Source organism: Rattus norvegicus, chromosome 1 (genome assembly GCF_036323735.1).
Source record: "Rattus norvegicus strain BN/NHsdMcwi chromosome 1, GRCr8, whole genome shotgun sequence".
NCBI classification, from domain to species: Eukaryota; Metazoa; Chordata; class Mammalia; order Rodentia; family Muridae; genus Rattus; species Rattus norvegicus.
Genome location: NC_086019.1, coordinates 170,036,702 through 170,049,477, shown reverse-complemented (window position 1 = coordinate 170,049,477; position 12,776 = coordinate 170,036,702). Strand labels below are relative to the sequence as shown.

At 38.9% G+C, this 12,776-nt stretch overlaps 1 protein-coding gene across 1 annotated transcript; it reads right to left on the bottom strand.

Annotated features, from left to right (window-relative positions):
• Positions 1-3,604: 3,604 nt before the first annotated feature.
• Positions 3,605-4,555, bottom strand: Or2ag19 (olfactory receptor family 2 subfamily AG member 19). Its single transcript, NM_001000197.1, has one exon. The coding sequence runs from the start codon at positions 4,553-4,555 to the stop codon at positions 3,605-3,607; it is 951 nt and encodes a 316-aa protein (NP_001000197.1).
• Positions 4,556-12,776: the final 8,221 nt, after the last annotated feature.

The following is a 12,776-nucleotide window of genomic DNA, read 5'->3' as shown; positions in this document are numbered from 1 at the left end:
GGAAGCTAACCTTTAAGGTTCATGATTCACAGGCCTGATGAAAGTCATGAAGGTCAGGGGAGAGGTACCAGGAGAATCTCCTTAGCATTCTGATGGGATTTCAGAAGGAAAGTTCAAAGGCTTCATTTTTAGTCATTAAAATACCCATTTTCCTGTTCATTTGTAAAATAAAATACAATTTAGAAGAGTGGAATAAATAAATATTTTATATAGCTTGCAAGTTTTGACAAACCAATAAATTCACCTTATAAACAGAAAATTTAAAGTACCTACAAAGCTTTGCCACATTACCAACTGTCCATTTTTAATCATCTTGTATCTTCACGCAGCTGCCACATGGGTGATCTCTTTCATTATTATTATATCATTGAAGAATTCATGAGAACCAGATTTAACTGAAAACCTGAAATACTGTGTATAAGGCACAATAAAAGCAATACTAAGAATAAAGATGTTACTCATAGTGAAGGACAACAAAGAACTCTGATGAGTAATTTGATGTTGATGGTATCTGAAATTTATACTTGTGAGTTACTAGCTAACCATTTTTCAAAGTATTTAGGTGTTTCAAATAAAGGTGTCTTTATTCATTTCTTCCTCAATAATTTTAGATGCCACCATACATATCTGAAATGCTCCATGTGCAGTACACTTGCTGCACTTCCTTTGTTACAATTTAGTTGTTGTTTTAACTACAATTGCTATTTTTAATTTTTCTTGGTCACTGATATTTTTCAGAATGTCATTTTTTAAATAAAATTTGAAGGCAGTTAGATTATTTTTATAGGTTATTTTGTAACTAAGAATCAGACATATTGTTGTTTTCTGGTATGTATTGTCTGTCTGTCTGTCTGACTGTCTGTCTCTCTGTCTGTCTCTCTAGCCATCTGTCTGTCATCTCTCTCTCTCTCTCTCTTTCTCTCTGTCTCTCTTTTAAGTGCATGTGTGTGTGTTCATTCACATACATGCAGTTTTCTTTTACTATAAATAAAGATAAGAAAAATAGCAGAACTGAGGAGACAACCTTTTATATTAGTGCTATACCTGCATGTATGTCTGAATACCAAAAAAGGGCACCAGATGGTTATGAGCCACTGTGTGGTTGGAATTGAACTCAGGATCCCTGGAAGAGCAGCCCAGTTCTTAACCTCACAGCCATCTCTCCATCCACAAGAGGAAGCAAAAGATAGCTGTGCCTCTTGCTCAGTAGGTAATTCAGCCAAAGAAAAAATAAAGTGGGAGGATGAGAAATAAAAGTGAAATGGAAGGGTTATAAAAAAGTAAAACAAAGTAAGTAATGCAAAAAACATAAAGCTTCATCATTTTTACACATCTTTTTGGGTAAGATAATCTTTCTGGGTAAGATAATTTTCATGTCTCATGTTTTCATTCATTAATGGATATTAACATTGAATTTTTAGAGATCTGTGTTTCCTTAAAATGCCACAGAGGTCAAAAAATTAGGAAAGGGCCATGTAGATAAGGCAACATTTAAGGGAAAGAGTGAGATAAAGGAGGGAAATGGAATAATGAAACAGCAGTGGTTAAATGTGGTAGAAAAAGGAGGGTGAAGAAAATAAACAAGGAGGGATAACTAACACTGAGGACACAAAAATATCACAAAAAAACTACTAGTGCAGAAATAAATGAATTTACCCCATAATGGAACAACTGAGAGTTCTCTCATCAGCATTATGATTCATCTAGCCAAAGATTGTTGGTCCCAATACTTGGATAGATATTAAACACTTTCAATTAGACATCAAATTAAAAGGCCCAATGCTAGGAATAGACTATCTCTGTTGAAGTTCTTGGCCACCAAGGAGCAACAGACCCTCAAATATTGTTTGTTATTACCAATTCTCTTCGTTACCCCACTGAACAATCGATTACTAGAGACACCACATGCCAGGACTCCTAACAGCAGAAGCAGGGGATGTATCTGACTCTATTAACTTCATTCGAATCCTTTTCCCCTAATTTGGCTACCTTGCCTAGCCATGAAAGAAGAAGAGGCACTTAGTCCTATTGCAACATGATATGTCAAGGTGGACTGATATCTATAAGAGGCTTCCCTTTTTCTGAGAAGAAAGAAAGGACAGAAGAATGGCAGACAGGTGGGGTAAGAGGGAATTATTGGGAGTAGAGAAAGGAAGGGAAGATGTGATCCAGATGTAAGTAAATATAAATATAAATAAATAAATATATTTTAAAAGACAACACATGCTTGGATTATAGAGAGCTTGGAGATATCAAACTGGTATTGACCTGGAAGGTTTTTATTGCCTAGATTTATCAGTGAAAGAATGGTGAAAGAGACATAAAAAATTATCTATAAACTATCTTAGACTTTGTGACCCACCTGGTGAGATGTGTCCACTTGTGCAATAGTGGTGTGAAAGTCACAGAAGTAACGGGGAACTTGTGGATTGGATTGAAGTATAACTCCACAAATTTTAACATATATCTGGCACAGTTATTGGAACCAAGAATTTGTGACTATATAGCTCATATGATGTATGAGGTAACCTACTACTATTATTTTGCTGAAGAAAGAGTATTAAACCATTAAAATGATGTATCCTTCTATACATAAACTAATGCACCACTCAAGACACATAGAAACATCTTTTTTCACAATCAATGACAATTAACACAAAGACCCACAATTTTTCAAGGTTCAGAGAATAGGAGTTTATAGGTTGGTCAATGTTAAGTAAGACATCTGTATTATACCTCTTCTTCCAAAGCCTCAACCCATTGTGATACTGTAGGTAGAAAAATTATAGAGTGTGGAAGCGGTAGATGATTACAAAGAAACAGTGCTTTCTAGAAACAACAGAACAGATGCACGTATGAATTCACAGTGGTTGTGACAGTATGCACAAGACTTGGGCAAGACCAAACCAGAAATTGCAGTGGTCATGTTCAATAGCAACAAAATAGATAGTTATTTTTAAAAACATCCAATATAAAGTCATATACTACCACTTACAACCTCAGTGCAATTTTGGCTTTATGACTGTTAAAATTCATGATGTAATCATTATATTCCAGAAAATAATCATGGTATTTCCTCACTGAAAGTCTTATGTGTACTATCTAATTAGCTCTCACAACAATAGCATAAAAATAGAGGTTTTATTGCATGAAATTTATAACTAAAAGACAAGGTTGCGAAAGGCTATGTACATGTTATAAGTTATGCAAGAAAGGAACATTGAATTCTAACAGTTGTACTCTGACAGCAGACCTGAGTCTTCTCATTATTGCTCTGTAAGGCCAATATACAATAATGAAGAAAACATCTCAGTGTGAAGAAACCTTTTATGTGGATATAACTTGCTGAGATAGTTAATTGCTTGAACTGAAATAAAATGATTCGTATAAATACACATAGAAGTTTTCTCTGGGTAATTATGCTATAAAATATATCATAGAGAAAATAACCAAAAATATTTAATAAGGGATGATTCATTACCATACTTGTAAATCAACATATACATATTTACTAGCTTACACTTACCCAGGAGTATTACATTCACAGAAAACTCTGACTTTAAGAAAGGAGAAGGCTTACAAGGTAGCTATTAGAAATAATTATCTAGAAAGTGGATTTTGCTGGCTGCAACCTTCTTCCAAAAATTCTTCTTAAAGCCCCAGTGACCTCCTTATTTCTCAGGCTGTAGATGAGAGGATTCAGAGCTGGAGTGACAACAGTATAGAAAATAGAGAGAATATTGTCTTGTTTGGGGCTGTGGAATTGACTGGGAAGGACATACATGAGTGAAGAACCACCATACCACATCCCAACCACAATCAGATGAGAAGAACAGGTGACAAGGGCTTTCTTCCTGCCCTCATTTGAGGGCATGCGGAGTACTGTAAACAGAATTCGTATATAGGAGGCCAGAATAACTGCAAGAGGAAGAATCAGCATAGAAACACCTGCTAAATAAACCATCAGCTCATATGTGGATGTGTCTGCACAGGCCAGCTTCAGCAATGGAGGGATCTCACAGAACAGGTGTTTGATCTGTCTGGATTGACAGAAGGGATACTGCATAGTGTAGATGGTAAGTCCTAGGGCTATCACAGATGCCAGGAACCATGTAGTACCTACTATGAACCAGCAGACACTTGGCCTCATGAAGATCATGTAATTTAGAGGATGACAAATGGCCACATACCTGTCATAAGCCATAAAGGCCAGAAGGAGATCCTCTGCACTACCCAGTGCCAGTTCTAGAAACATCTGAAAGGCGCAACCTTCAAAGGAGATGGTGTTGTCTTTGAGCAGAAAATCCATGACAGCCTTGGGAGTAATAACTGATGTCAGGAGTAGGTCCATGAGAGACAGCTGTCCAAGCAGGAGATACATGGGCACGTGGAGCCGGGCATCCATAGTGATGACCAGGAGTAGCACTCCATTGCTGGTTATAGCCAACAGGTACAGGGCTATGATTGTGGCACAGAGCAGGTCAGGAGAGCCACTGTCATCCAGAATCCCCACCAAGATGAAGTCACTGCCCAATGTTGAATTTCTAAACTCCATTTTGAGTGATATCTTTAGTTGTCTAGAAAGAGAGGAGTCAATTGAATTTTATTATTAGAGAGCTAGCTTTTATGTTAGCACTTTGATACTGCAATACAATGGTATCTTTTATGTAGAAATAACTTTGCTTGCTAATATCTAAATTTGACTTTAATTGTATCTTGATAAATATTTTGAAGGTGGGTATTGAAATTACTCTTGGAAAGAAGTACTCAACTCCAGACTACAAGATTCTCAGAATATAGATGCCCCAGTACACCCATACACAGATGTACTGTTAAAAAATGCAGTGGATGTAATATTACAGCAGGACCCAAGGAAGTAGGACATCAGCACATGGAAGTTCTAGTAAGGAGCATACAAGGGTATACTAATAAGCACACCACTGCATATGAATATCATAGTAAAGAAATATATATATATATATTACTTAAGTACTAAATACTGTATCTTTGCAAAAACTGATGCACTGTTACTATGGTGTAAACTTATGTGTACTTACAACAAAATAGGTTCATGTACTTGTGAGATCTAGACATGCCTAAAATAGTCCTAAAATAGAATAATTGAAAGGACAATGAAATTTAAAGCAGTAGCAACTCTGATAATTTAGTTTAATCATTAAGGATCTGCTTTGGGCTCCATTTATTGTCATAAAATGCTCAGAGGCTACACATATCATCATGTTGAGAGACAAACTCGTTACCTCAGGTGATGAGTTTAGCTGTCTGACCACTTCTATTCCACTTCAACTTCATGAAGATTGAGGTTATTCAAAGGAGGGAAGAAGTGACTTTTCAGTAGTACCTAATTGGTTTGTTTTGCTAAGTCAGTTAAGTAGGAAAGTAATTCTTACAATGTCCGGTGTCTGGGATGTTTTATTCCTTCCTTTAATCTACTTTTCTGGAGTTAGATGTCAGTGCAGCCAGGCAGCAACATGAACCAGTCTTTTGATAGAATACTATGGGTCAAGAGTTCTTCCAGTTTTCATATCTGAGAATGAGTAGAAACTTTCTGTTTAACAGGCTTCATGGAAAGAAATCCTCTAGCTCCTTGTCAGTTGTCCAACTAGTCTTGGGTTCAGAAGCTCAGATTTCTTTATTGCATCTTTCATCTGAGAGCAAAGATCAAAAGTGCATGAAAGAAGTAGAAATTAGAAGAGGTGTCCAAAGGGCCCCACCTAAAAGTACCTGATCATATTGGTAAATGGAGGCTTTGCTGAGGAGCACACTACTTTGTCTTTTGAACTCATGGCCTCTGTTTTTCTTTTGCTGTCTTTAGAGGGACTTATCTCCCAGCTGAAATGGCCTCCCCTGGAAATGTAAATCTAAGAAAAGCTACATTAATGAATCCTCTTGGGTTTGATTTCTAGCTTATTTTGAGTTCTCTGTCTCTGAGTCAGCTCTGAGGTCATGGATTTCTCTCACTATTGAATGCAGGAACTATCAAGAGAACAAACAAGAAATGGAACAAAAGGTCAAATATAATAATATGGGAGTATTGTGAAGTGATCAAAATAAATGATATACTTGTAGGAAAATATCATAATAATGCCATCCTTTTATAAATGGCTACTTGCTAATAATTTTTCAGCAAGATAGTTTAGTATTTATAGTAAATAATCCATAAAGTATTTATAGTAAATAATCCATAAGATCATGTCCTTTTGTTACACTACATGTACAGTCTAAAAATAACAGTTTGTACTGTTTTAGGCAATTATTTTTAGTTAATTATTTTATTTATTTACATTTCAGTCATTGTCCCTTCTTGGTCCACCCCCACAGTTCCTCACCCCATTACCATTCCCCCTTGCCTCTGAGAGGGTGTTCCCCCTCCTCCCCAGGTATCCCTCTCCTCTTCTCTTCTCCCACTGAGCCCAGAACAGACAGTGCTCTATTATGTATGTGTAGGTGGTCTCAGACTAGTCCATGAATTGCTGCCTGGTTCATGGCTCAATCTCTTGGAGTTCCCAAAGGTCCAAATTAGTTGAGACTGCTGGTCTTTCTATGGGGTTGCCCTCCCGTTCACCTCCTTTAATCCTTCCCTTAATTCCTCCACTGGGGTCCTAACTTCAGCCTGACCTCTTTAGATAGCCTGTTTCCATTCATTCTACTGGCTCTCAAGCTTCATTCCTATCCCTCCTAATACTTGATCATGTTCTTCTTTTCCCATCCCTCTCTCCCCCCTCTCCACTCGCCCTCTGCCTCCCCTTCCCTGAGGCCTCAAATATCTGCTGTATTAGGTACAGCTTCTCCCACTAAGGGCAAACCAGGCAGTCCTCTGCTACATAAGTGCTGGAGGGAACCAGTGTATGCTGCCTGGTTGGTGTATCAGTCTCTGAAAGTACACTGGAATCCTGGTTAGTTGAGAATGCTGATCTTCCTATGAGATCATGCCCTCCTCTTCAGCTTTTTCAATCATTCTTTTAATTCAGCAATAGGGTTCCCTTACTTCAGTTCAGTTGTTGGGTGGAAGTATCTCCATGTGTCTCAGTTAGCTGCTGAAAGGGCCTCTAAAAGAATAGTCATGCTGGGCTCCTGTCTGTAAGCATATCATAGCATCAATAATAGTGTCAGGATTCGGTGACTCCCCCTGCCATGAGATTGATCCCAAGTCGGACTGATAATTGGACTGCTTTCCCTTCAGTCTCTTCTCTCTTTTTGTCTCTTCAGTTCTTTTAGACATGAACAATGCTGTGGAAGAAGTTTTGACTGTGGTTTAGTAACCCCATCCTTCCTCTTGAGGCCCAGTCTATCTACAGGAGGAGGACTTTTTGAGTTGGGCATTTTGGCTAAGGTCAGCCCCATTGAGTCCTGAGAGTATCTCACCTTCTGGATTTCTGGGACTTTCTAGAAAGTCCCCCCACCTCACACCCCCAGAAGCAAACACTACAGGAACCTCTAAAACTGGGAGAAAATTGACTGACACACACTGTAACATAATGGAGAAATGGTGATTCCATACTAGAGCAGAACATCAGGCAAGAAGCTGATGCCATATCCACAATTCTAATGATCATGGCAGAAAAAGCTCAAAACCAGAAAAATGTTAATTTTATAATAATAAATTGACTAGTTATTTAAGGGTGCTTCTTGTGTAGTAGTTTTTATTATTTGTTATTTTTGTAATCAGCAAGTAGAAACTATTTAATTTAAAGTTTAAAATAAAAATCAATCAACTGTCAAGAAGCATTTTTTAGTATTTACTTTTGTTTTCAATGCAAGGTTTATTTTTCTGGCACATCAGGGTCGACCTTCAATCAGCCCCTCATGGCAAGTGACTAGAAGGTGACCCTGAATGGCTATAACAAGCAGCTTTTATACTTTTTAGGGGTACAGGTTACATCAGTCAGGTTACAGTTCAAACTTATTGGCTAAGCATATTGACCTTTGAATCTATTGCCTAGCAAGCATATGACATGCATTTGAACCCTACCTGGGACCAGAGGGTCAGGTGACATACTGCGGGTTTTCCAAGAACTTCTCTGTTCCTCCTGAGAACTGTGGGTGGAGAATGGAACTTAACCTAGCCTTAACCCAAGGCAGGAAGCTGATACTTGACCTAATCTTGACCTGGGGCAGTGGCTGTAAAGCTGGCTAAAGCCTTTAGGGTCCTTTACAAGAATTCCATAAACTACCTACTTTTGACAAAGCCAAGCCTCTTAATAGTTCTTACACTTTAGTAAGAACTAGGGTCCTTCATAATGAGATGCTACAAAGAGATTGATGAAGAAGTTTAAGGAGGAAACTGAGTAAGATGTAATGAATAGCCTCATTTTCCAATGCTAGCTGTGGTAAATGCTGCCTGAGCAGGTGAGTTCTGTGGTCACCAACTGCATAGACATGTACCTTTGTGAATATGTGGATGGCAAAGTAGAAAGAAGAAAGAGAATTGATTCAGCTTTGGAAGGTACAAATATGTTAAGAGTTGGATGAAGAAAGACCTGATATTAGAATTCCCTTGATTAGCTCCTGCAGCCAATAACAGCATACACAAGAAGCACAGAGGGTATTGGAGAATGAAACTCTCACAGAAGCTGCAAGATATTTTTTTAATTTTCTTGATAGAGGCTTTGCAGTGGTTAATTGTTTCTTGATGAGTTTTTAACACCATGTATTAGGTCTTTGAGCTCCTAGGCAAGAAAATGCAGGCTAAAATAAGACCTCAGACTGAATAGGTGTGCTGACCAAGCCAGCTCAGTCAGTCAACAGGTTCTCAAGGAGGGAGAAAGAATTGAAATGGAAAAGGCAATTAGACAGTATTATAACATGACTCCAGCCAAACTGAGACTGAAGCAGGTTTATTTTTTTCTAGTCTGCTTTTATATTATTCTAGGTACATACAAAACATATGCTCAGTCCTTAGGCATAAACAAAGTAGTTAAGGAACAAACAAAGCATAAACAGGGTAGTTAAGAAACTATCAAAGCATAGACAAAGGTCCAATGATTATTGTATTCAGAGTCTTAAGACCCTTAAAGATACAAAGAACACATTTCTCTACACTAATCATCTTGAATTTACTTCTTAGTTCTAGCCTAATGTCAGAGTCTTTCCTGAGCCTACTTCCACATCCTGGCCCAATGTTAAATTCTTGCCAAATTTCTAAAAGTGGCCCAAAGAGCTCTCCACAGTGTGCTGACATACCAAGACAGGGGATTGACATTGAAAGATTCAATAACATCAACTTTCTGTTTTCTGGTTTTCATCTGCACCCAGGAGTGTATCCTGTGCTCTAGCCTTTCCTACCCAACTCACATCCAGAGACAGCTCGACTCCCAAGATTTCTACACACCCACGCTAATAGGTGAGGCTCCAACCCCCACACAAATACCTAACCTGAGATCTGCCCAGCTGAGACACACCTTTTTTGCAGTTTGTACCTACACCTCAGAAGGGATCCTATACTCCAGCCCCAACCCCATGCACACCCTGTCCACACACTAACACAGCAAGAACCCAAGGAGTTCTTACAACCAAGTTCACAGATCAGGCTATCCAGACCCCTTCTGCTACCCAAAGAAAGCCTGACACAAGGAGGCCCAACATAACCAGGCCCACAGTAGGGATAGGCTCTAGACAGAAACCAATGCTACTTGGCACCATCAGAATCCAATTCTCTCACAACAGCAAGCCCTGAAAACTCCAACATATCTGAAAATCAAGATTCTGATCTAAACTGCCATCTCATAAAGATTATAAAGGACTTTAAGAAGACTATAAATAGCTCTCTTAAAGTAAAACAGAAGAAAACAGGAGAAGCAGGTAGAAGCCCTTAAAGAGCAAATATGTAATACCTTAAAGAAATACAGGAAAATACAGCCAAACGCATAAAGTAATTTAAAAAAATCCAAGATTTAAAAATGAAAATAGAAATAATAAATAAATCACAAAAGGAGGCAACACAGGGGTTGCAAAACTTAAGAAAGGGATTAGGAGTCATAGATGCAAACATCATCAATAGAATACGAGAGATAGAAGAGAGAATCTCAGACACAAAAGATAACAGAAAACATTGACACAACAGTCAAAGAAAAATGCAAAATGCAAAAAGCTCCTGACACAAAACATCCAAGAAATCAAGGATACAATGAAAAGACCAAACCTAGAATAATAAGTATAGAAGAAAACAAAGATTCCCAACTCAAAGAGACAGTAAACATCTTTAAAAAAATTATAGAAAACTTCCTTAACCTAAAGAAAAAGATGCCCACAAATGCACAAGAAGATGAAGAATAGATTGGACAAGAAAAGAAATTCCTCCTGTCACATAATAATTAAAACACCAAATGCACAGAACAAAGAAAGAATATTAAAAGTGGTAAGGGGAAAATGTCGTGTGACATATAAAGGCAGACATATTAAAAGTACATCAGATAAACAACTTCAGAAAAGTGGCTGGATATAAAATTAATTCAAACAAATAAGTAACCTTCCTCCAGTCAAAGAATATATGGGCTGAGAAAGAAAGTAGGAAAACAACACTCTTCACTATAGTCACAAATAATATAAAATACCTTGATGTAACTCTAACCAAGCAAGAGAAAGATCTTTTTTTTTTTATGAACTTGAGTATTTCTTATATACATTTCAAGTGTTATTACCTTTCCCGGTTTCCGGGCAAACATCCCCCTCCCCCCTCCCCTTCCTTATGGGTGTCCCCCTCCCAACCCTCCCCCCATTGCCGCCCTCCCCCCATTGCCGCCCTCCCCCCATTGCCGCCCTCCCCCCATAGTCTAGTTCACTGGGGGTTCAGTCTTAGCAGGACCCAGGGCTTCCCCTTCCACTGGTGCTCTTACTAGGATATTGATTGCTACCTATGGGGTCAGAGTCCAGGGTCAGTCCATGTATAGTATTTAGGTAGTGGCTTAGTCCCTGGAAGCTCTGGTTGCTTGACATTGTTGTACTTTTGGGGTCTCGAGCCCCTTCAAGCTCTTCCAGTTCTTTCTCTGATTCCTTCAACGGGGGACCTATTCTCAGTTCAGTGGTTTGCTGCTGGCATTCGCCTCTGTATTTGCTGTATTCTGGCTGTGTCTCTCAGGAGCGATCTACATCCGGCTCCTGTCGGTCTGCACTTCTTTGCTTCATCCATCTTGTCCAATTGGGTGGCTGTATATGTATGGGCCACCTGTGGGGCAAGCTCTGAATGGGTGTTCCTTCAGTCTCTGTTTTAATCTTTGCCTCTCCCTTCCCAGCCAAGGGTATTCTTTTTCCTCATTTAAAGAAGGAGTGAAGCATTCACATTTTGATCATCCGTCTTGAGTTTCGTTTGTTCTAGGGATCTAGGGTAATTCAAGCATTTGGGCTAATAGCCACTTATCAATGAGTGCATACCATGTATGTCTTTCTGTGATTGGGTTAGCTCACTCAGGATGATATTTTCCAGTTCCAACCATTTGCCTACGAATTTCATAAAGACGTTGTTTTTGATAGCTGAGTAATATTCCATTGTGTAGATGTACCACATTTTCTGTATCCATTCCTCTGTTGAAGGGCATCTGGGTTCTTTCCATTTTCTGGCTATTATACATAAGGCTGCGATGAACATAGTGGAGCACGTGTCTCTTTTATATGTTGAGGCATCTTTTGGGTATATGCCCAAGAGAGGTATAGCTGGATCCTCAGGCAGTTCAATGTCCAATTTTCTGAGGAACCTCCAGACTGATTTCCAGAATGGTTTTACCAGTCTGCAATCCCACCAACAATGGAGGAGTGTTCCTCTTTCTCCACATCCTCGCCAGCATCTGCTGTCACCTGAGTTTTAGATCTTAGCCATTCTCACTGGTGTGAGGTGAAATCTCAGGGTTGTTTTGATTTGCATTTCCCTTATGACTAAAGATGTTGAAAATTTCTTTAGGTGTTTCTCAGCCATTCGGCATTCCTCAGCTGTGAATTCTTTGTGACAAGAACTTCCTGAAGAGGACTTCAAAAGATGGAAAGGTCTTCCATGCTCATGGATTGGCAAGATTAATATAGTAAAAATGTCCATCTTACCTGTCTTAGTTAGGGTCCTATTGCTATGAACAGACACTGTGACCAATGTAAGTTTTATAAAGGACAACATTTAATTGGGGCTGGCTTACAGGTTCAGAGGTTCAGTCCATTATCATCAAGGTGGGAGCATGAGAGCATTACAGCCTCCAGGAAGACATGGTGCAGGAGGAGCTGAGTTCTACACTTTTACCTGAAGAAAGCCAGGAACAGAATCAGCAACCCCAGCTAGGAAGAGGGTCTCCAAGCCTGCCTCCACAGTGATATACTTCCTCCAACAAGACCACACCTTCTACTAGTGCCACTTTCTCACCCAAGCATATGCAAACTATACATTACCCAAAGCAGTCTACAGATTCTATGCAAACCCCATCAAAATTCCAACTCAATTCTACATAGAGATAGAAAGAGCAATTTTAAAATTCATTTGGAATAACAAAAAAACAAAACAAAACAGGATAGTGAACACTATTCTCAACAATGAAAGCATTTCTGGGGGAATCACCATCCCTGACCTCAAGCTGTACTATAAAGCAATAATGATTAAAAACTGTGAGGTATTGGGACAGAGACAGGCAGGTAGTTCAATGAAAGAGAAGTGAAGACCCAAAAATGAACCCACACACCTATGGTCACTTGATCTTTGACAAAGAAGCTAAAACCATCCAGTGGAAAAAAGACATTTTCAACAAATGGTGCTGATTCAACTGGAGGTCAGCGTGTAGAAG

Coding starts and splice junctions, on each gene's coding strand:
- Or2ag19 (NM_001000197.1), bottom strand. CDS start 4,555: ATGGAGTTTAGAAATTCAACATTGGGCAGTGACTTCATCTTGGTGGGG.